Source organism: Heliangelus exortis, chromosome 3 (assembly GCF_036169615.1).
Source record: "Heliangelus exortis chromosome 3, bHelExo1.hap1, whole genome shotgun sequence".
Lineage (NCBI taxonomy): Eukaryota > Metazoa > Chordata > Aves > Apodiformes > Trochilidae > Heliangelus > Heliangelus exortis.
Window position 1 is genome coordinate 68,967,893 of NC_092424.1, and position 25,208 is coordinate 68,993,100.

The window sequence follows — 25,208 nt, forward strand, 5'->3', positions numbered from 1 at the left end:
CATGCAGCTACACTCCAGCACCTCATGTTCTCCCACTTTAAAAGCCTGTGAGCAATGAGAACATACCACCAGGAAGGTCATATTTAGCCCTTCCATCTCCCTTCACCTCGAGTCAAATCAGATAATCAAAACATAGCAATTGCCTACCATGCAAAGGTGGAGTTGTGCATGCCATACACATGAAATCACGTTTGCCATCAGTCTTGCAGTTCAATCACTGCTTTGGAGCAAGACTGAAACTTCTCTGAAAGCAACGGGGTGAAGTCACTTGCTGATTTGGTTTCATTCCACCTCATCAGGATCAGATCAGTGGTTCATTTCTCCTATCAGAACAAAAGAGAGGATTCCACTTCCCACTCAAGAGTTCGCACCAAAGCAGCACCACTTTGAGTCGTACAAAGTAATTATTAATAATGGAGCAAATTTTAATCCTTGCTAACAACCCAACTTGAAAACTATTAGTATGAAAAAGCATATTCCAAATATCCTTACACTATATCCTGGTGGATTCCTCCTTGCCTCACATACCCAATGCATTTTGTCCACCATGTGGCTGCATTTCACCAGTACAAAAACTCCTAAATGGGTATTCACGCTTATGTGACAGCCACAAGCATGGGACATCTGGCACATCAGGGACCACCTCTAGTCTAGCAGAGACTAAAGACCCTGGAAAGGGGGAATAACTGCACTGGGGTTCTCCCCATTGACCAATTTCCTGTGCTCAAGGACTTTGAGGCTGCACTAATGCCAAGGATTCAAGACTCAGTTGTCAGCAGGTGTAGTGTCCCCAGCAGCCTGACCTCCCTTTTCATGCAAAGAACAAACCCAGCAGCAGCACTGAACAAAACCAAGGGCAGGCTGCAACAGCCTCTCTGAAGATTACTTACTGAGTAAAGTTTGCTATTTGCATGAAGGTATAACAGGATGTTAAGACAGTCTACCTTACATCTATGAAAATCAGTTTTTAAACACCTAATTAAGCAACTGAATTAGTTTCTAAATTAGGAAGACTATTTTCTAGATCATAAAAGACAGAATGCCCATTAGTGCAGTTCTTCTACAGCTATTACTAAATGTGGCATTTAGTCAAAAGTGTAGGAAGTTGTATTTCAGAAATACAAATCTGAAATATTTTTGCAATTATGAATTTCTCAAACACATGGTTACAGATCAGAGAAAAATACCTAGAAAGACATGCAAGCTATTTTGTAGAGTGAAAAAATAATGTATTCAATGTATTACCCACTTTTAGGTAATACATTGAAGATAAATATGTTTGTACCCTCAAAAAGATCCCAAACTCTCTTATTTGCACTCCAAATTTCATGACACCGGCACAGCAAGAACATCAGATGTGGCATTTACATAGCCACAACTACAGCTCAGCTGTCACACATGGAATGAAAGCTGCCCAACAGCTTCCATCTGGAATGCAGAAAAGTAAAAATAGCAAACCACCTACTTCTAATGTGACACTTTAACTGATTACACCTAACTTGAAAAGATAAAGTATTAAATACATAACAAGGGTGAGCAAGCTTGCGGTGTACATGATAAACTGTACTTTTATCATAATTATGCTAAAGGGCAGAATAATAGATTCCAAAGAGACAAGCAGAAGAAAATCCCCAAGTTTTTCAACCTGTTCCAAAACCCAGAACACCATGTCACAGTCTTACTAAACTCTTAATTCTCACCCCCATTAGACAAGTTTTAAATCGAGTCTTCACTAACTCATGAATACATGTTTAAGAGGAAAGCAGGGCTAAGAAGAAAAGTCTTGCACCTTTCAGGGTTGCTTCATGTACTTCCACTCTGGGCACAAATCAAGCATCAAAGACTGAAATCGAAACTGTAAAGATTTAATTTATGCCTAAAGCAAACATAAGGTACTTTGCTACCATGGTGATGAACACAGTAAAAACACCTTAATCACTCCTGATTCTGCAAGTGTAAAGTAGGGGTTGGTGCAATAGTTAAAATAGTCTAGCATCAGACTCATATTCTGAGTTCACACTTTTGAAAATGGTTTGTAATTTAAGTCTTCCAAAAACTGAAACAAACAAGAAATGAACAGAGGCACTGTGTTGTGTATATTATGAATATAAATACTCTGGTCCTGCACAGAATTTGAGTTCACTGATCAAGTGTTCCTAATGCAATGGCCATAAAACTGTTTTGGAAATGAACCACCTGCTGGACTAGTATATGTGTGCTAACACCAAGAGAATAAATACTCAGCTTCAGAAAACTAAATGAGTTATATTTTTTTTTTATTTTAAAGAACCAAGTTTCATGTTAAAACTCAATAACCCCATCTTCCCTTTAAAATGACAAATCATTAGAAGGATTTTTATATAAAACTAAACCTAACAGCAGCTGAATTTTGTATGTCTGATATTTATATTACAATACATGTATTAAAAATCTCAAGGTACAAAAAGTTTTCAAAGCTTTTCCAGACTATCAAGCTGATTTTGACTTTTTGGGAGTAACCCCACCATCTCCAGCTGACTTCTCTGCTGGCCTCTTTTTTAACCCTTTCATTTTTCGTGTCTGCAGTTTACCAAGATCCTGCTTCTGCATATGGATTCGACCATAAGTTGTACCAAATACATCATGAGAGATATTCTTTTTCTTCTTAGGCTGTAAGAGAAGAACAGCATCAGTATTTCTGATTAGAGAGAACAGGGAGCTCTGAGGAGAATAAATGCCTAAAAGCAAGACCACATACATGGTTTTGAACTTAAGATTTGTTCTGTATATTTTGTATCCTTTCAGAGGAGAGTTTGTATGCCAGCTGACCACCACTAAAAGTGATGTAGCCCCAGATACCTCAGCTGGCCTATATAAAAGTAAGTTTTGCTCAACCAAACAATAATTAATCCTTCATGTTCTGCTATTCTTCAGGTAGATCTAGACGCAATATACTTTCCAGGATATGTACCTTCAGGGCTTTCGGTTGTTTTAGGGACAGCTTATAAAGATCATCTGAAGCTAAATGTGTCCTCCTCATAACCAGATCTAATGAGGGTCCCATCTCTTCCAGTTCAATTCTTGGTATTTTACAGCCAGACTTCTTCAGAAGTACCCTAGAGGGGAAAACCAACCAGAATCAGAATTGTCCTCTGCAGTGAGAATTTATCCATCTTCTTGAAGGGGAGGTTCAATCCTGTGGCTCAGAAGACCATGAAAAACATTTGCTACTCCTAACTCTATTATTGAGAAAGATGCCTGTCAATAACAATTTCTAATGTTAAATCTGCCCCATAACAATTTAAACACACCCAAAATATAACCTGGCTAATGTACCTCTTTTTTTTTTTTTTCTTTTTCAATGAGACCAGTATTACTGCTACTACTGATAAAATTTGAGCCCAATACCCTGAAGGCCATACCACTGCTCAAATTCAAAAGAGTGCCCTGGGTACTAAAAGACATGAAAAATATTTACTGTTGCCTACAGCAAAATAATCCGTACACTGAACTAGAAAGTTTTTTGTTTCTTTTGAAGAAAGAGACTAATAAAAGTGATTTTGTTATATGAAAAAATCAGAATCAGATGGAATACAAGCTATGAATGCTCCAAGCCTCCTAAGGCAGGGCTGTGAACTGTCAGGGGGAACATCAATACAGAAAGAAAGATTGAATTGTCTTGCCCTTTCCCATTTTATCTTGTGTATCACTGGCTGCAGCTGACCACTCGTCATTTGTTGACAGACACCTAAACGAGGAGAGTCCCAGAAACCAGGCTGAGAACAGATGATGTCTGTGTGAAACAGTACTCACCAAGTTAATTCACACTATTTTACTAATCCAATCACATGCAAAAATCCTTCTAGCTAGAAGGGGGAGCTCAACAAGGCAGAAAGCAGCAGGTTCAGGGCATAAGTATTTTCCTTCCGCTGTACAAGTTAACTCTGTGTTATGCTGGAAAACCTCTACACATTACAGGCTTTAAATACAACAAGCTGTTGCTCAAGCCAGTTCAATTGCACAACTGCAGGATAAATATGGGGAAAAGTTGACAAGTGTACCAAAAAGCAAATAGATAAAACACATACTCACTTATAGCTTCGCATGTAAATCTTCCCATCGACAGCTGTGAAATGCAGAACATACTCTAAACCAGCTAGGCGGATGCTGGGCACACTAGGGCCCCTGAAGAAATCTGAAACAATATTTATTTAAAAAGAATAAATGCTAGGTTTCTTGGCTGGAAACCAAAAGAACAGGTGACTGTGACAAATCAGTTTACTACATAATGGACCCGCAACACATCACTGATGTGAACTCCTTGGCTATACAGGTATTTCTGCTGCATCTAAGCAAGGCTATGCATGGGATGGTTCTAGAAAAGCTGGATCAGTACATTTAATGGGAATCTCAGGCAATGGCTGCTACATAAAGCTGCAGCCCTACCAAAACATGGGAGGGAAACTGGACACTGCACGTGTTAGCTCTTGCACTACTGAAATCAAGTGCATGTAGAAATACTGATGGAAACACAGTGACTTCCCAGAGATGACTTGGTAGCAATATACACACTACCTAAAAATAAGTGCATGGAGAATAGCTAATGCACTTTCAGAGCAGTAACTTAGTTTTATTAAGGTAACTGGGATAACAGCATTGCCTGCTGTAAATATTCTACTCTAAAAAATTAAATGTATCTTATTTTTTAGGCCAGTTCATGCTCAGCTAAACATATATCAGTACAGAGGAGCCATTAATTTAGGTATCTGTTTAAAATCATCATTAAAAAATCCTGATATTTAAGATTCTTAACCAGAGACAGATTAGGAAGAGCACAAAGAAGAATCAAAACCACTACAAAACAGATTGAAACCATATTTTGTCTACTCTTACCTACATCGTTTCTCTGACTTGAGGAAAAAAGTTAGATATACCATTTCTTTCATACCTCCTCCACAACAAAACACTTGTCCTTTAGGTAAAGCCATGTTCATAAATACAATTGTTATTTTCTCTAGTTAATAAGAAACACAACTATAAAAAATATGAAACTTGAAATACTTGCTTAGTCTGCAAACAGAGCACTGAAATACAAGTTAAATATAAAATGTCTCTAGTGAGATTATTATATCAGGCTATGAAAAAAATACTGTGCAGAGAGGTTGCAATAAGCATGGCAACCTGTGCAGCATATACAGAGGGTGGAGAAAGAATGTGACCTTGACTGAGGGAACAAGGTGTGTTAAAAAACATGACAGGACAACGCCGAAACACAGGAGAACTGCTAACACAGTGTTTTCTGTTCTGTCCCATTTTCAGATCCCTCAGCTTGTCGTGTTTTCTTCCACAACCTTTTTCAAGAGTATCAGCACTGGAGTGACATCCAAAACAAAGCTGCTGGCAGATAACAGCTGGAGTCTACCCAGGAAATTTCCTTGGTCAGGTAAATACTCTCTATCCTCCTCTTGTGAGTTGAATTTGTAGCCAGAGGTAAAGCTGCAAATAAAATATTTTGTTCACTTCTGGCATGCATTTTTCTCCTGGAATAGTTCTGTGGGTACAAAGCTTACATTTACAGTGGGTTTATTGGCAGTATCTCCCTTTCATATTTTCCTGTGGCATCAAACATCCACAGGATGATCTCTTCCAATAAACGCAGGTGGTCAGGAATTTCTGTTTCCTGGCAGTGCTGAACAGCTGCAGAAACCTTACACTTCTGTATACCCAGAGAGCTTAAGATTTTTTAATGTGCTCTAATTTACAATTCTTGCTTTGGTTGGACTAAAGTCTTGCTTTCTCCTTTCTTTCCATTCCTAGTTCTTTCTCCTCCTTGTTCTCCACATGTTTCCAGAACTTCTAATTTACTTTTTCCTACAGAGAGCTTCACAGCACCTTTCAATTTCCAGATTAAATTTCTCAATTATTTTGGAACACTAGTCTGTACACTTCATTTTTGTATCAATTCGTATCCAAAAGTTGGTAACACTATAACCTATGTACTAAAGTAAGCATTACCACAGTTCAGACTCAATGCCAGACATTTCCCAGCTATCCCCTTTCTTGGCCAGAAGGAACCCACACATCTTTTAAGACGCCCAAAAGAGTCTGCGTGAGGAAGGCTGTATGAAGAACAACCTGCAGGGCCAATCTAAAACCATAGAGGCCTCCTGGAAACCAACATTTTAGAAAATGTATAACCAAGTCAGAATGCCTACCTATTTTTAGGATTAAATGGGTGCAGCAGTAGCAAAACCAGCGAACAGTGTTGGAAGAGAAGTACTTTACAAATACAAGTTATTAGAATTTCACAAACTGCATTCCAAGGACTTGGATTGTAAATTGATTCTTAGAGTACCATATCAGGCAACAAAACACAGAAGAATGGAATGTCTTTGTCTTTCAGGTCTCTAAAGAAAATTGCAGCTGCCATTTATTTCACCTAAATAACTACTTCTACTTCACAGTTTTAGTAGACTAAAGGATTTGTCAATTCATGCTTGCTTTTTACAAAGAAACTGCTGTAAGATGCTATTTCAAGAATGTATGAACTCTTTTGATACCACAAAAGCTTGTTTGAAAGCTTGTTTGCTCACCAGCATCACATTGCTTTGGCAACAAGAAGCTATTAGCTATAACTAATATTCCCTCTGGGAACCCAGTACTATCACTCCACTTACAGATTATTTGCTGTTGTTGTTAAAAAGACATTTTTCACAGCAATAGAGCAGCAGCCTAAAAGCACTGTCTTGCAGGAAGAGAAAGAATTGGTTCTTCCCTATCAAATAGTGGCAGTTTGGAAGCAGGCCAAATTATTATCCAAACAATTTTAACTTGTTAGTAATACCTTAAACCTGTACACTCCTTAACTTTTTCCTTTGTCTATTGTTTTGCATCTAGGTATTTCATCGAAGTCAGCAGAACAGAAGACCTGGAGTACGTTCAAGGAGAAAAACTGAGTGTCAATTTGACTGCAGTGTCATTAAAGGCAAACAAATAGGAGAGGAGAAAGGACAGATGAACATCAAAGAAATAAAACAGGAAAGACTAGTTAGTTATTTGGCAACTATCTAGCAATGCATGTCTCCCATCTGAGTTATCAAGTTGTTTGATCATGGAGTGCATGAGCACATCCGGATGCCAATCACCAACATTGTGCAGATGTAGATACTTCATTGTGCTTGTAGATACACTGCAGAAAATAGCAACCCTGCTTCCTGCAGTGTAAATATTCATTTGGAGTGACACAAACAACTCAGTATTAAAACTCACTTAACTTTGTATTCAACATTCCCCAACTTCAAAAGATTTATAAGCATAGTTATTAGCCTTTCATCTATCTTAAAGAACCAGTCAGCTGTACTGAGAAGATGCGAATTCTCTTCCTCCTATTTCCTTTTCAGTCCCATTCCACATGAAACATCTTGCTTTAAGGAATTAACAATACTAAGGGGAAAAAAATTGTCATTTTTAAGGTCTGTTTATAAAGAGAAATAATTTACCTGTTTGCCTAGAAAAAATGACCCAAACCAATATTTATGATTTGTGAGAGAGAGATCTTGCAAAGCTGTACAAATATAAACTGGACAATACTGCAATACTGTTCAGTTTCAGGGCTAGTTTCAGTATTTTACCAGTTAAAAAAAAAAAAAGTAATCTACATTTAGGAAACCTGTTAAAAAGAAAAATACACATCACCCTACTTAATAGATGTAGCTCTACCAAGCAAGACATTTTCAAGTATTGAGTACCGTATGACTTCTTTGTCCCAAAAAGCTCCTGTAAAGTCCCCTGTAAGAAGTGTAATAATTTTTGTAGTTACCTAGGAAAACAACAGAACATGCTTTATCTTCCAGAGCCTCCAACATTGAAATAGCAAAAAAACTTTACAACAGTTTATTTGCTAAGCTCCAAGCCTGCCTTGAAGTTACAACACAATTATCTATATCTTATTTTCACTACACGTGCTCTAAGTACCCTAATCAACAGGACTGTTGTTGGAATTGGTCAGGTTTTCCACAGAAAATGCTTTATTTATAAAAACACAAGCTGTTATACTTTTTCTTTTTTAATAAGCAAGAGCATCCAGCTTTCTGAACCTAATCCACTGACTTCAAATTACATACTTCAAAACCATTATTTGATTAGAGAAGTGTTGATTCAGTACAATTACAAAGTACAGACTTTTTGAAAAATGCCAGGATTTTCCCACAACTTCATGAATTTTAGTGAACATAAAGGTTCAACTTCAGAGTCTTTTAGTACAGTGTTTTTGTCTCCTCTTAACAGTCATGATGACAAGTTAAGCTTCACTTCATGTCACGCGAAAAGGACAAGTGCCTGTTCTTGTTTTCTTTCTGTGCTGAACGTAAGCAAACATTTATTGACATATCAGCATTTCCCAACAGATCATATTACTACAGATTTATGCAATCCTAGTGCTCAAATAATCAAAGTACTGACCAATAAGGAGGCTCTTCAATCTTCTGTATTCTTCATTTACATCAAATGCATCACCAGCAAATATCAACATAGGTTTTGTTCCTTCAGGACATTTACTGTTCTGCAGAATGAGAATTTTAACATTGAAGAAAATTCAAAACATGTTAGGATGTATATTATCAACTTAAGTTGTCAGCCTTTCAATATCAAATGAAAACGTGTTGTGACCTGTGATCAGTATGGAAATAACAGACACTTCTGTTTAATTGAACAACACTGTATGTGTCAGAAGGACTTTGCTTTTAGAAAGGTGAATTGTATTTAATCCAGCACAAAGAATAATAAAGATTCTTTACTATAGAGCATTTAAGGAGAGACTTCCTCAAGAAAATGAGTGAATTTGACTGTAACTACTCACATGGAAACTGAATTTAGAGGCAATCAAGCCTATTGTACTTCTGACACTACACTGAAAGAGGGTAGAGAAAGGGTAAAAGAATAGTTTACTCAATAACCTTATTTTAATTCTGGCCAACAATACATTTACTCAACTATAACTTCCCTGCTATAAACAGTGTTACGAAGATACATGCTACAATCTGATTTCAAGGGGAACATTCCCCTTTATCTCTTTTTATAACTTTGATTTCTTCACTATCCCCTTCTGAGTTATACGCTCTGATGAGAATAGGACCAAATTTTTGCAGTGTATAAACTGCTTGATACAAAAGGATATACATTTGAAATATGTTTAGTCTTGACAAAATGAGACAAATATAGCAATTATAGGTGAGTTTTCTGTGGATTTAAATAATCAAGATGTTAGCCCCCTGTCTGGATTAATTTCCCTGCAAACTGGCATTTACGTGCTACTGCAAGCTAAGGAAATTTCAGAATCATCTCAGTAATCAGAGTCATCCTCTTTGGTTACATTTTGAGAGGAAGGGTTTCAGTTTTCAAAGTTTATGCCTGTTTATATAGGAACTTGCCATGAGCTGAACCTAAGGAATTTTGTAAATGTAACTCTTTAATTAAAAAATAAAATATTAGGAATCAGCCAAGTCTAAAAACAAAAAAAATTACAAAGACAGTGGTGAGTGTGCTCGAAACAACTAAAATAAAATCAAGAGCAGAGCATAAAAATAACACCCTGAGGTACACAAAATAGCACTACTCATACAGCGTACGAAACGATTTCTTAAACAACTTGTCCTTACTTCGAAGCACAAAAAAAGCCACTGCACTAAAAAAATCCACCACTAGATGTCACCATAATACTGCATTAGCGATTCTTTACCTTGACGTCTTTTAGGGATACAAACTTCTCGACGCCGAGCTCAATCATGTCTAGCACGTGATAGTCAAACATGCGACCTGTGAAAGTGGGGAGGGGGGGGAAAAAAAAAACAGCTATTTACCTATTCACTGAAAACTAGACCTTTCAGCCAAATAAAACCTCACATGAGACATATTACCTATAACCAGGTTGTTAGGTCGCTTCTTGTTATGAGAGCCAAACAGAAACAAGGAACAATCTGATTTCTTGGAAAAAAATTCCTACAATTGAGGAAAAGAATAAAACTCGTGAGTTCTAGTTTGTAGTGTTTAAATTATTTGGTGAAGATGTATGTCACAAACACATGAGTTTAGCAGCTGCTTGACAAGAAGAGCAACTGCACTTATCAGAAGAGTTTTGAGTGTCTGCAGGTCCACACAGGTTAAACTGACAGCTGGATTCAAGGTTCAAGTAACAATTAGTTTCTTTTTATTTTTAATTGCAGTCTTAAAGATCAAACCAAGCAATTTTTTCTTGCCTTTTTATCTGTAATGTCCTTTTTCATAATTCCTTGTGATTTTTCAACCACTTCTCCTTGACTGAATATTTGCAATTTGGCTGCAGTTGTAAGGCTTCATTTGTGTTACTCATATAACCTTTATGCAGCACATAAGCTTTATCTAACAGCTTTTGAACAAAGCTGGAAATAGCTAAAGTTCTTACACTTGGGCACTAGAGTTGTACTACAGAGCAACTTCATGTCAATTTATTATTTAAGACTAAGGTGCTACTTAAAACCAAGCCAGTGATGACTATCACAGAGCAGATGTTTTCTCTGTCCAGAGCCTACACTGCAGCAATTCTTCCTGAGGATGTTCAGCTCCAAGGCCTTTTTATGCATTGCTGCTTCTCAAGGCAGCCCCTCATTCTGTGGATCAACCACAGCTCCTGGATATACACACATACTATTTATCCAGTACTTCCCAGAAGATGCAGAGTTTCTATACCTGCAATCAGCAGTTATGAAGCAGAAAAAAAGCCACCACATCTAACAGAATGACAGAATTATCAGGTGGAAGGGACCTCTAGAGGTCATCTAGGCAGAACACATTACACAGGACTGCATCCAGGCAATCTGAGGCTGGATTGATTGCACTTAAAAAATCACAGAGCTCAGCACTGAGCTCTGCCACCAGGTCCCTGAAAAATACTGACTGTAGGCAGATCAAGAACAGAATCATCCCCTTCAAACACTTACTCAAAGAGCTCTGTTAATCACTGCATGTTGATGTATGTAAATTCTCTAATAGCTGTATGGTATTTTATTGAAAAGATGCAACAAACTCAAATGCCTCAAACGTGTCCTGGGTATTAGAGATGGCTGCATTACTGTGCTTCATGCCAGGAACAGAACAGAAGCATACACTAAAATGCCTCAGCATCAGAATTAATGCAAACTAAGTAACTTGTCACGTTGCTGTATCTATGCTGCAACCACACTGGTTTTTTACTTCCTAACATGTTAAAAATACTTTAACTCACTTGTCCAATACAACTTCAGCAACTCCTCCAGCACTCACTATTGGCTGCCTTCAGCTTTTTGTAAAATTACCATTAAAAATACTTAGCTAGCTCTCCTCTCCTACTTAGAGAAAATTCTTTAAATAAGTTTCCCCTTTACTTCCACAGTCCCTTTCAGACCAGAAAGTGCATTTGTGCACAGTGTATATACATTCATTGTTTTTTTTCACACCAATTTTCTAATACAACCTTAAATTCCCAAATTCAGTCTGCATTTTCAGTGAGTTACTTTAAACAACTGCCTCTATGTGAGTCAGCAGTGGCACAGAGCAAAGGTTACCATATCATGATCACTGGGCACTAAACTTATTTTTGTGATAATTCATTTTTGTCTTCATTGTAAAACCACAGATGCACATCACTGTATTCTTTCTTTCATTTTATTGAAGGAAATACACATGCTTCTTTTCTGACAGCTTCAAATGCAAATGTGTGAAATAATAGCCCCTCTGTTTTCTGCCTTCCTGCCAGTAAATTAGCAGGACCTTAAAGCACTGAATCAACACCAAATCCAGACAACTACATAGCAACAAATGTATTTCCAAACACAAACTCCCTTCAAAATACCCTCCAAGTCCCTCAATAGCCACTTCTATAACCTCTTTGCAGGCCAAACACATTTTTCTGACAGTTCATGACTGAATGTTGGAACAGAACTCAGCAACCATCTCACACTTGAACAGCTGATGAATGTGTATGCATGTGGTGCTCTGCCTGACTTTTCCTCCTCTATGCAAACACAAGGTAGAAAGCTATGACTCCTCCATGTAACTATTCTAACCTATGAATTCACCAAACTGAAAACAAGTTGTTCATAAGCTATGGCACTCCAGAGGACTGACTTTCAGAAAACCAAAACGAAGTTTTATTCTTCCTTTCATATCAAGCACTGTTACTTATAATAGGATTACAGAGTCCTGCATTTAACTGTCAGTTTACAGAAACATGTATTTAAGGTAAAGACAAAGTCCTCACAACATGACAGTTCTGTCTAGCAGCCAGATGAAAAATATGCCTACTAACACCACAAGCCTAGACACAGCCCTACCTTCAGCTTACACAAATTACCTATAAACTTTGTTTCTCATCTAGTTCTTCAATAAGTAATAGCAAATTATACTCCAGTAAAGTTCTTCCTAACTTTAAGGCTGTAAAATGTCCTAAGAAAAGACATAGCTTATACTTACCAATGATGTTTGATCCTCAAAAGGCCTAGTTATATTTTTCCTGAGGAAAAAAAAAATTGGAAAAAAGGAAATTCAAAAAGAGAACAGGCCCAGATAAATACCTTTTGTTTTGGTTGGGAAAAACCTTTATGATCATCAAGTTCAACCATTAACCCAGCACTGTGAAGCCTGCAAATATACCATGTCCCTAAGCACCACCACATCTACCTATCTTCTGAATACCTTCAGGGATGGTAACTTCACCCTGGGCAGCCTGTTCCAGTGCCTGACAACCCTTTCTGTGAAAAACAGTTTCCTCACATCCAATCTAAACCTCCCCTGGCACAACTTGAGGCCATTTCTTCCTGTTCTGTTGCATGTTACTTGGGAGAAGAGATCAATCTCTTTTCAGGTAGTTGTAGAGAGTGGTAAGGTCTCCCCTCAGCCTCCTTTTCTCCAGGCTGAACAACCCCACTTCCCTCATTAGTTCTCTGATAACTTTAAAATTCTGCATTCTACTGAAAACTCCAGCAGTAGTGGTTCAGTTTTGGTTCCAAACATAAGCAACATTAATACAGCCAGGTGTTCCTTAGTGCCCCAATTGCCATTTCATGTATTTTCCTCCCCCTTTCCTGTCTCCTGGGGCCTGGCTTCCAGACTATGACCACCACCACCACCAGAGACACTTCATTAACAACTGCCACTGCTTGTTCATCCAATGTTAAATTTAGCTATTACAATTAATGTCTCTGGACTACATCCATACATATATTGGGCCCCCATTTTGAGCAAGACATATCTATCATTATAATTTGTAACTCAAACTTCTAAGAATTTGGATATAAGAACTCCAGCCTACCTACCAGACACAGAACCTTGCTAAGCTGTTTGCACAGCTAAGTCTGAGCAGCCAACCATTCAAGTTTGCTGAATCCTGTAACACCTGACACAGAGCTGGGCTCAGCACCAACACTGGTCACATGCAGTTGGTTTCCAGTCTAATGAAATCTATTGAGAATCTCAGTCACCTTCTGCACCTTTTCCATTGCTCAAGCCCCCATGTTAGCCAGCATCTCTATTAATGCCTTGAAATCACCAAAACCTGTGTTGACAGAAGACTCAAAGATGTCCAAGCAAGACCACTTACTTTTTATACAGTACAGCAAAAGGCTTCTTCACAGCATACTGCAAAAGACAAAATTAAATGTGTTATCTCTAACACATTTAAGTGCACCATGTTTTCCAAAACCCTACAACTCACATGAAGTAGAGTAATTGTGCAAATCTAGAAGGAGGCACCTCAAAAAGCCTGCTTGTAATAATACTCTTCAAGCTGGTAGCACTTTGGTTCCCAATTAATTGAAGAAGTTATTTTTAAAACTAAGAAATAAATTAGCTGAGAAACAGCTGAAATCAAAGCCATGTAAAGGAATCTCTCTGCTTCTAGAGGCATAAGGGAAAACAGGGAGTGAACAACAGCATGATTATCAGTTTAAGATGGTGAGAAAATGACACAGCAAGGAGAGGAAAGAGTGCAGAAACAGTAAGAATATTTTCATGTATGGAGTCAGCAGGGACAATTGGTAAGTTTAAGTTTCAGGAGAGGCTGAGAGCTCCATCAATACACACAAGCATTTTGCAGTCCAAATTCTGTACCTAAACCTCTTGTTTTCAAATGGACTTGCAATGTTTCACCTACTGGACAATCTTGGAAAAAACAGTAACAGACAAAATAAGCTTAAAACTTCCACCAAAGAAGAAAACAGAAGAAAATAATCTCCATTGAGGGGTGGGTAATGACACCTTTGGAGTACTGGTCAATCTGAGAATATGAAAATACTGATCCTGCAGCAGAATATGCACAAACCATAAGAAAAAGAGAAAGGAAGACAGTCTTGGTGTAGCACAAAAAGGTGTATAACTGATGGTTGCATATTACATCCAACAACTTACAATGTCTTTAAGCACTTCAGTCACTGTTAAGTTTGCATTTCCTCCTTTAATGAGCATAGCTATTTTTGTATTTTCTTTAAGCTTGGGTTCTCTCTTCTCAAGAAATCTTTTTGCTCTCTTAGTTTTAGGCTTTCTGTAACAATAAAGTAACAGTTAAAAACTTAGTATTAATAACAAGACCCAACACCAGAGAAAAGAGCAAAGCAAAACATGAACTAGAATAAGCTGTGTTCAAGTAAATTGTTTCAGTGACTCAAATTAATCCCAACCTGCAGAATTAGAATCCATGCATAAAAAACAGTCACAGATAAATGTGTTTTACTGCCTCTCCTCTTCCTCTATGTCCCCTCAAGCTAGCAAAGGTGGTTTTACAGTCTTGGGCTTTCCAGTTTCTGCTAACTTAGAGCTTAAGATGTACCAGAATTCCCAGACTACTGACAGCCTGAAAGTTTCCCCTCATACCAGCTCTCTCATCAAGTCAGACACTTGCATATGAGAACAAGTTCCTCAAAAACCATCAATTGCATCCAGTAGAAAAGCTCAAATACAGCATATCTGTTGGCAAGAACCACAGAAGACTCTCATGCATTATTTAGGTGAAATAGACTAACATTAACAGGGGTACATCTCTCATAAGAATTAAGAACTACATGGCTTAAACACAGAATCACAAAATGGATGGAGTTGGAAGGACCTCTGGAAATCACCTGGTCCAACCCCTCCTGCTGAAGCAGGAACAGGTTGCACAGAGAGGTTCTGAATATCTCTAGAGACCCTGGGCAGCCTGTTCTACTGCTCAGTCAGCCTCAGAGTAAACAAGTTTTTCCTCAAGTTCAGATGGAACCTCCTGTGTTCCAGTTTGTGCCCAGTGTCCCTTGTTTTGTGGGTGGACCGAAACGAGTCTGGCCCCATCCCCTTGATACCCACCCTTTAGGTATTTATAAGCGTTGATGAGAAAGATCCCTTGTCTTTCTCAGGCTACACAGACCCAGGCCTCTCAGGCTCTCCTCATAAGAGATGGTCAAGTCACCGAATCATCTTTGTAGCCCTTGAGAATTACACTTGTGGATTATATTAAAATAAAGCTTTTAATATCTTCTCCGTGAAGCATAATACTTATTTTCTTTAAAAAATGAAAAAAAAAAGCTAACAGAAAAGCCCACACAGGTACTTCCAACTATAGACTGTTCTTTCAAGCATACAGAAAGACATCAATTCAACACCCCCTCAGTATTTTCACGTTAACAACTGAGAAGTAACGGTGCGTTTCCAAGAAGGGGAAGACGGCAGCGCTCAGTTTTCCTCTCACGCACATTTTCCGTAGCCCTTTTCTCTCAGCTGGCCTTCCCCCTTTGCTACCCTCCCCTCAACGAGGCCGCTCGGTGCCCCGCAGCCGCTCGGTGCCCCACTCCCCCCAGCGGCCAGGGAAGCCGTCCGACCCGACCCGGCCCGGCCCGGCAGAGGGGGTGACTGTCCCGTCCCTGCCCCTCTCCCTCTCCCCACGCCACACTCACACCACCCGATCCAGCGCATCCATGGCTGCCGAGCCGCCCCACGCGCGCCGCCGTTAAGCGGCGTTATCCGCTACGTCACATCCGCCAGCGACGAGACCGCCCGGTAGTGCCAGGAGGGGCGGGGCGGTGAGCGCGAGCGGGGCAAGCTCCGCCCCCGAGGGAGCCGTTACCGCCTGACACGGGGGCGGCGGCCGGGCCGGGCCGGACCGGACGTGGGCCGGGCTTGGTCGGGTCGGGTGTAGGCTGCGTTGCGCGGTTCTCTGGAGCGTAAAAAAGTTCTGCCCGTTTAGGGGTACGCCGTGGGGCTCGCCCCGCGCCTCCACCTGTGGGATTTGAGTTACACGCCGCTTTCCCGGGGTTCGAAGGCTCCCGGGGCCTTGCTAATGAGCGGGCGCAAATTAACGTCTGATAATGATGGCGCTTGCACTGCTCGTACGCGGCTGCAGCGCTGGCCGATCGCCTCGTTTCTGAGCGTTTTGTTGGCCGTCCTCTCGTTCCAAGACCATGTTAAAGTTAACTTTAACGTTTAACATGAACATTGAGCAACTCACACACAGCATTTTAAGCCAGATTTCCCCAAAAATGTACTTACTTGGGAAGACCGATGCAACTATGTAACAGAATGCAAAGGTTTGCCTAAAATCTCTTCCACGTTTGATAGCATCACTTTTAGAACTGGTTATCTATTCTTAAATCTATACAAGCTTCTGGTTATTCCAAAGCCTGGAGGCCCTCTAGTTAGTAAGAGCTGTTCAAATATATTCCATTTGCTCCTCAATTTTCTGTTTGTTTGCAATCTGAAAATTGAAGGCATCCATCAAAACCTGAAGACCTAAAGCAGAAAAATCATCCCGTATCTACTTAGACCTAATTTGGAATGTTCCCACCTCTCAGCCTTATTGTGAGCTAAATACCTCCTATGCTCAACTCCGATGGGGTAAACCCACTTGTCTCTGAACCTTTTCCAAAGTACTTTTATGATCTTTTATTTAAGTGCTAACACTGAAAATAAGCACTTATCAGTAGTCTGAGCATCATATATACTGGTAACTGTTACAAAATGCAAAGAAAAAGTGCTTAACACCAGCCATGGCAAGGAACTGCTGGGATGGCCCAGTGTCCAGGCACAGGAATATGAACAATATCCACTAATCAGGATAAGAAGTTTACAGTAGTAATCCTATGCCCACCTATCCTACTTACCCACTACCCTTTTTATTACACATCCTCACCCACCAGTTTTGAACTGTACTGTGATTTGAAACTCTCACACTGTTTTGAGCACTTATCTTTATTGATTCTATGCTGGGGGTGCACTGCTCTGATCATTAAAGCATTACATAATCATGCTGGAATTAGGCTTTCCTGCCTTCACAGCGTTGTTGCAGCTAAGCTATTTTAGGGATGCAGAGAAGGGAAGAAAGGTCAGAAAGAAAATGTTTTATGTTTAAAATAAAGCTGTGCTTTTGAAAACATTACAATGAATACTCAACTTCCATATGAAATACTATGTGACCATATAAATGATGTAACAGTATGTAATACCAACCCACAGACTAGCTAGTGACCAAAATACATTCACATGGATCAGCTGGGGAACCTCTGATGCACCTGTACAGCATCTGAGGCATAAAAACCTTCTAAAAAATGCCAGGGAAGAAGATAAGAGCCAAATATTTACCTAAAAAAAAAAAACAATCAAACAACAATGACACCAAAAAAACAGTGGTGTTCCCCAGGGCTCAGTGCTGGGGCCACTCCTATTAAACATTTTTATTAATGATCTTGATGAGGGGATTGAATGCACCCTCAGTAAGTTTGCAGATGACACCAAGTTGGGAGGGAGTGTTGATCTGCTGGGTGGTAGGAAGGCTTTACAGAGAGACCTGAACAGACTTGATCATTGGGCTGAGATCAACTGTATGAAATTCAATAAGGCCAAGTGTCAGGTCCTGCATTTTGTTCACAACAACCCCAGGCAATGCTACAGGTGTCAGGAAGAGTGGCTGGAAAGCTGCCTGGCAGAAAAGGATCTTGGTGTATAGATTGACAGTCAACTGAATATGGGCCAGCAGTGTGCCCAGGTGGCCAAGAAGGCCAATGGCATCCTGGCTTGTATCAGAAACTGTGTGGCCAGCAGGACTAGGGAAATGATCCTGCCCCTGTATTCAGCACTGGTGAGGCCCCACCTCAAGTACTGTGTTCAGTTTTGGGCACCTCAATAAAAAAACAGAGTTGGAGCAAGTCCAAAAAAGGGCAACAAAGCTGGTGAAGGGTTTGGAAAACATTCCTTATGAGGAGAAACTGAGGGTGTTAGAGTAGTGTCAGGAAACAGAGGCCGAGGGGAGACCTTATTACTCTTTACAAATACCTGAAAGGAGGTTGTAGTAAGAGTGGGGTTGGTCTTTTCTCAGTAGTGACAGATGACAGGACAAGGGGAAATGGCTTCAGGTTGTATCAGGGAAGATTTAGGTTGGGTATCAGGAGAAACTTCTTTACAGAAAGGGCAGTTAAACACTGGAAAAGGCTCACCAGGAGGTGGCTGAGTCTCTATCCCAGAATGTGTTTAAAAAAATCACCTGGATGTGGGGTCTGGGGAATAGGGTAATAGGGCTAGGACAAGGTTGGACTCAATGATATTGAAGGTTTTTTCCAGACTGAGCAATTCTATGATTCTGTGACATTACATTTTGTTTATGTAAGACATTATCTTATATAGAAAATGGGGGAAAGAAGAGTGACAGGTGCCTCATTAAGCCACATATTTCAGTTGCAGACTAGTCCGCAAGGGCTTTCAAGACTTGTCTGGACTGAAAAACTTTGCCTGAATTCAGTGTTGATTCTATTTTATTTTAAGTAGGAAACTGGGCAAGAAACCTCCTGAAGTCACTTCTCAGGGATTTCTAAGATCCATCAAGGAGACAAAGAACATTAAAGAAAATCCAAACTGAGAAACCTACTGAGTAATCAAACAAGTAATAAAAGCCAATTTTTCTTTCAATAACTGCATCACAAGAACAGACATAGCATGCAGCACAGTATGACACTGTGAAGCTATACTTGAAAAATTCAAGGCTTTATTTTAAATAATTTTTTTCCTTTTTATAAAATGTGCCAGACTGTACCTCAATATTTTTTGGTGTTTTTTAAATAACAATCATTTCTTCTTCAATTTTGAGGCAGAGACACACGTTTCCATTCAGCATTTTAAAAAAACATTTAAGCCCTTCCCACCTAATCCAACATAAAAGCAATTTGCAAGAAAACAATGTTTATTTTTCCACTATTAGCTCCTCGGATAAATTGGAAACCATGTCACAGTCTATACAAGTTAGGATTTCAAAGTTGGACCATTAACCCCATGAACAATCCTGAAAAAATCAGGGCTGCTATCAGGGAGGGGCATCATCTAAGGCAATGCTTCCAGAAGGGGAATCCTCTGCCCCAGAAGCAGGGCTGTCAGGCAGAGGAATAGAGGCATCTATTTCCAAGCTGTTCTGCTTCTCCAGATCACAATTCATGTCAGAGTTTCCTCCACCACTCACCTCTCCCTCTGACTCTTCAGTCAATTTGTCTTGGGCCTGAGCTGACTCCTCAGAATCTTCTTTTTCACGCAGAAAGCTGCAAATCGTATTTGGCCTGCTGTGAGAAAAATCTCTATCCTTGATTTGTAACCATTCCACTCCACCTGATGCAAAGAACAAAAAAATGGGTATTATTGACAAAAGAAGTTAAAAGTTTTTAAGTTCACTGTTATTAAGGCTGAGCCTGACCAAGATTTAAGTAAAAGAATAATTTAGGAGAGAAATATGTCTTTCAAGAATTTGGACTAACACTCATTTTTGTTGCGAGTTTTAGCATGGGGCTTAAACCCATTTTTCCTTGAAAAGTAAGGCTAGAAATAACAGAAAGGCATTTGAAACAGAAAGACCATCTTAAAATAAAGATACAATTGACTGTTGATAATAAAAATACATAGGCAAAACAAATTTGTCCAACATATATAGCTACAGGTTTTCATCCAGACACTGGAGACACTGTATGTGGTTCATTGATGTCACCAGCTTGGTCTCTAAAGAGCAGTCACAATGGACACGAGGAAAGTAACAGAAAGCAGGAATGTCAAGATACAAAACTATGCCACATCCATGTCACAAAGACTGTGTCCTGCTCAATCCAAAAAAACTTTCAGATAAGAGAAAAACATATCAGGGAACTTCAGTATGTTTGCCCTGTTTTTACACTCTTTTGTAAGAATCTCCTACTAGCTGCATCTGGAGGTAACACTGGGCAGAAGGAGTATCTTTGGTTTGTTTTGTTTGGTATTTTTGTATTTAAGCATTCATTGCATTAAGAATGTTTCTCTAGTTTCCTGCATGCTCTTTAATCAAACACTTAATCAAGGTTAACACTTCTAAACATAATCCATCCATGGCTGACAATCCTACACATAATCCACCCATGTCCCTGTGCATAAGAGCAGAGACACTAACCAACATTCTCTTCTCCTTCCTTCTTTTCTGTCAAAAGTGTTCGTATCATATTCAGCTTCTTCATAGTGTGGCACTTGTATTTCAGCTGCACTTTTTGGTTGCCTTCTGCATCTACGATGAAGAGAGGAAAAAAAGCAATACCCAAAGCCCAATCATTATAGTATTTCATTATCAACTGAAACAAAATAAATACTTTTTAACCACCCAGGCTACCACAAGAAATGGGACATCAAATCACAATTACCATGCTCTGTGTTTTCTTCAAAAACCACACAGGTTCCCAGAGTATCTGTGGAAATCAAAGTGAGAAAATCTTCAAGACTTATTGCTACCAGCTGCAGATACTGCACCCCCTGGCACAGCTCTGGGAATGTTTGGATTTTCAGTTCCTGTCAAAGGCCCAGCACTGGTAACCACATCACTATCTCAGGAACAGACAGGAGTATCATGGTCATTGAAAATCAGAACAAGGGAGGACCCCAGGTAATTTTGAGACCAATGATGTCACCATAAGACAAATGGGAAAACTACAGCTTGCACACTGTGTCAGTCCTGCTTATACAGCAGGCAACAAGAACTCACTTTAGGGCATTTTATGGCTCACATCTTCCCTGCAGAAATATCAGCTGGTGCACCCCCAAGTCACCTTCCACACCTACGTTCCAGTAAGTAACATGGATACATGGCTAATTTAGATGTAAACTCAGACTGGTGCTTCTCTGTCTGGTGTTACACAAACACCACCCAGAACTCCAGCACCTCACAGGTCCAGGTTCTTCATTCACAGTGCAATTAAATATTCTTAACAAAGTTCATGACATGAAAAAAGGACAGATTTGTATCCACATCATTTTTCATACCTTCATATTCTCCTGCAAATACGTATCTGTCCACCTGTAAAATGGGCCTCTCTGTCTCTATTCCCTACAAAAAGGAGACAAAGTTGCACAGGTATCAGGTCTTCTAGTCTAGGTAAATCTCTTGATGTGAGACTAGAGAGAACAGATGAGAGTAGAATCTAAATTACAGCAATTAAATACAAAGATTATGCCAGATAATCCTGTTGTAGTAATCACAACAATACTGAATTAGTATAGAAAACGCTTGAGATTGTTAAAAAGGACAAAAGAAACTTAGATCTAACTGCGACCAACCATCTATTTAGGTTAGTAACTAAAGTAACTTCCAGTGCTGTTATTCTCTCTAGGAAGTTAATTTAACCTCAGTTTTAAATGAACAAATAAAAATAGACATATTTGCATGAACCAAATGATACTATTTTCTAAGCTCAAATTAATACCAGTTGTGTAATGTGGGAGGAACTTTCTAATTTCTTCAGAAAATACACAAGGTGAAGAAGTCTGGCCAGAAGCAGTACATGAGCACCAGAAATGCAATAGCAGGGTCACAGAAGCTGCTGTGATTACTGTGCATCTACATTGTGAAGGACTTGGAAATTGCCTTTTTTTTTTTTTTGTTTGTTTTTTAAACAAGGAGTGGGAGCATCAGGCAGCAGTCTACCAGCTCATTCCCTTCTTCTGCAACATAGCTTTTCAAATATACAGGCTACAATCTCACTATTTTTAATATAAGATGTACCTAATATAGGATATATAAGATGTACCTAGAAATTTTGATTAAAATTACTGCCTGAATACACTAATTAAGGCAAAATATCCTAGATGTGGTGCTTAGGAATATGGATGATTTAGGACTGGACTCTGCAGTCAGGTTAAGGGTTAGACTTGATAATCTTAAAGGTCTTTTCCAAACAGAATGATTCTGTGAGCCTGTCTTTTAATAGTACATTGGGATCATCAACATTATTCAGGACATGAAGATAAGCACATGCTAAAAGTTTTAAAGATGAAGTGCTATGTCATAAACTAAGTAAAACACAGAAAGTATTTGATACAGGTTAGTAAGAATTCGTGCAATTTTTCTCTTGTATTTTTGATTTTTTGTCTCCTCAAAATAAAAGGACAGATAAGCCAGTTGCTCAAAATAATCAAAGTAAAGGAAACAACATCTAAAACTTTTATCAAATGCTTAAAACCCAATTATACTTTATAACACTAGAACTTGCCAGGTAATATCTGTAAAAAAACACCTGCAAATACACTGCAATTCAGAAAGATGTTGGTTTTACTTGTCAGATGTGTTCAAGTTATTTGAAGTGCTTAACTATTTTTAATGCATTAAATTCACCATTTAAAGAACTGTACTAAGAGCCTGAAATCAGAGGGGACAATGGTCCTAGCTAAGAAATACTTCTGAAAATACTTAATAATATTTACGTAATACTATATTCAAAGACCATGTCATTTCCACACAGAGAGCACTCAGAGCCTGTAGCCAAGTACAGCCAAGACACTACACATAGTTCTCTATCAAAGATTTCATCTAAATGTTAACAACTTCAAGGAATTTAGAAACAGCCTCAGTCCCTTGTTCACATACATACTGACTTACCCCTTTCCTATTGTGCTGTAATCACTCACCAAAATCTTGCATTTGTTTTCACATTTTTCTAAGAAGTCTGAATCAATAATTCCCGATAGTTCCACCATGACCAGTTGCTCCTACAAGATAAATGCATAATATGCACATTATTGATATACTTGAACTCAGAAGACAAAAAAAAAAAAAAAAAAAAAAAGCAAAAAAAGCAACAACCCAAACCAACGAAAAAAACCTCCTAACACACAGACCCAGACCTTCAGATTAAACAGACCCCAAAACTGACTTATGCAGAATTTTATCTGGAGAAAATGACAGACAGATATTGCAATACCCAGGGGAACACAGAGACTACTCCATCATACATCTGTTTCACACCTGAATTTCCTGTCCTTTTCTTCCTAGCTAGCAAGGAAGCTAATATTTTAAGAGGGAAATCAAGATGAAGTTATTTATGAATTTTAACAATATAAACAGCTACATATTCTGCAACACATTCTCTAAACTTTAGTACCTGCCTAAATTAAGAACTATTAGCGAGAGGTTAAGCAACACGCTATTGAAATGGTTACTTTTACCTCTTCATAATGCATAGCCTTGCAATCAATTCCTGTCTGTAATTCCTTACAGTTTTACACACACAAAAAGCCACCTTGAAAAAAATCTTTTATTCGTCGACAAACCGATCTTTCAAGCATCCTCACCTAAGAAATACTCGCCAATACACGGAACAGACGAGCAACAGTTTGTATTTTCAGATAACACAGAGACAGGAAGCATTGAAAGAGTAAGGAGTGCTTTCCCACAACGCCGTTTTCCAGAAAACCTGGAGTTGAACAGCCGTACCGACCACGGCTTTCGGGACACGACCGCTGCGGGAGCAGCGAAACCCGGCAGGCACAAGGGAACACAGTCGCTCTGTGCCCGACCCCGCCGCCAGTCCCGGGGCACCCATGGCGCCCCCCGCGCCCGCCTCTCCTCACGCCGCCGCCGTCCCGCAGGCACCGGCTCCCGGGGATCGGGGGAGGCCTTGCTGTGAGGAAGAAACCCGCTCCCTCCCTCACTAGGGCCCGGGAGCAGGCGCTGGGCCCTGCGGCCCAGATGAGAGCGACCACCCGGCAGGCAGCCCATCTCGTCCCGCTACACCCGATAGCGCCTGCGGACAGAGAGGGGGACGGACCGGGTCCGCAGGCGGGACACGCCCCGTGCAGGGCTGACCGGCGGGGTAGCGCTTCCTCCCTTCACGCTGTACCAAAGCAGGGAAACGCCCGGGGACGGAGCACGTCCCGGTGCCGGCATCTACCAACCTCCACCTCGTCTTCCTCTACTTCATCTTTCCTCTCTCCCCTTTCCATACTATCTTCCGCCGCCATGTCGCCAGACAACGCCCCGCTCCCCCCCCTTCCTCTTCCCTCCCTCCTCCGTCGCCTCAGCGCACACCACGTGGGGCGGGCGCCGCCATCTTAGAGACCGACCGGCCCCGCCCACCCTCACGCGCGGAGACAGTTGGAAACGGCGCCAACCGCGGCCCCGCCCACCCCCCCGCCGGGCCGCGTGCCGCCCGCGCCAGCCGCCCCTCCCCAGCAGGAGGCGGGAGCGAGGCGCGCGCCCCGGCGACCGTTAAGCGGCTGCGTGTGGGGCGTTCCCCAGAGGGCACCCAGGCCCGGGCCCGGGCGGGGCGGAGGCGGGCGGGGTGTCTGTGGTGGGGCCGGTCGGGGCCCAGGGTAAGAGAGTGTAGCATGGCCAGGGAGGAGTCCGAGCGTGTCAGGTGTAAGGTGCGGTGCCGTGAGAGCGGGAGGAGGGACAGGCAGCCACAAAGGGGTGGGGTGATGGAGGTGTGGTGGCCCCGGGGGAGTGTGGAGGGCTACCGGGGACCTATGGTGGGACTGGGCGGCTGGGTCAGAAAGGGCCTCCTTGAGCAGTTTTGTTTTCAAAGGGCTTCGTGTCCCTCCCCTTGCCCGCCCGTTACCCCGCTCTTCTGCTCGCGCGGCGCTGCTTGCACCTGAGCTTTCCCTCACCCGTCAGGTTTTTCCACAGACCCAGCCACACCCCGTTGCTGGGTCTTCGCTTGCCTGACTGTGCGGGGCGCACCGTCCCGGGTGGGACGCAGACTCTGGGTTCCCTCTTCACCCTAGCAGCCCGTCTCTGCCCCTGTGCCATTTGTCTCCCTCGTGGGTCATCCTCACATCCACCATTGCCGATTTCATCGTGCCAGCCCCTTCTTCAGTGGAAGAAAGGGAAATGTTTTGCTGTGTACATGGTGAAATTGTGTTCACAGTTTTCGTACCCCGTGCCCGATGCTTAGAAAGCTATGGGGGAGGAAGGGACCTCGAAAGATCATCTAGTC

The 25,208-nt window shown here is 40.7% G+C and overlaps 1 protein-coding gene across 1 annotated transcript; it reads right to left on the minus strand.

Annotated features, from left to right (window-relative positions):
• Nucleotides 1–1,844: 1,844 nt before the first annotated feature.
• On the minus strand, nucleotides 1,845–24,018 carry LOC139794890 (ribosome production factor 2 homolog). The gene is given in 15 exon segments (XM_071741162.1): nucleotides 1,845–2,649; nucleotides 2,951–3,095; nucleotides 4,072–4,174; nucleotides 8,440–8,539; nucleotides 9,716–9,792; nucleotides 9,894–9,975; nucleotides 12,463–12,502; nucleotides 13,589–13,626; nucleotides 14,395–14,527; nucleotides 19,454–19,596; nucleotides 20,448–20,512; nucleotides 20,646–20,690; nucleotides 21,262–21,325; nucleotides 22,903–22,983; nucleotides 23,708–24,018. Coding segments are annotated over 15 exon segments (1,581 nt in total). The 5' UTR covers nucleotides 23,993–24,018; the 3' UTR covers nucleotides 1,845–2,469.
• Between the last annotated feature and the right edge of the window lie 1,190 nt (nucleotides 24,019–25,208).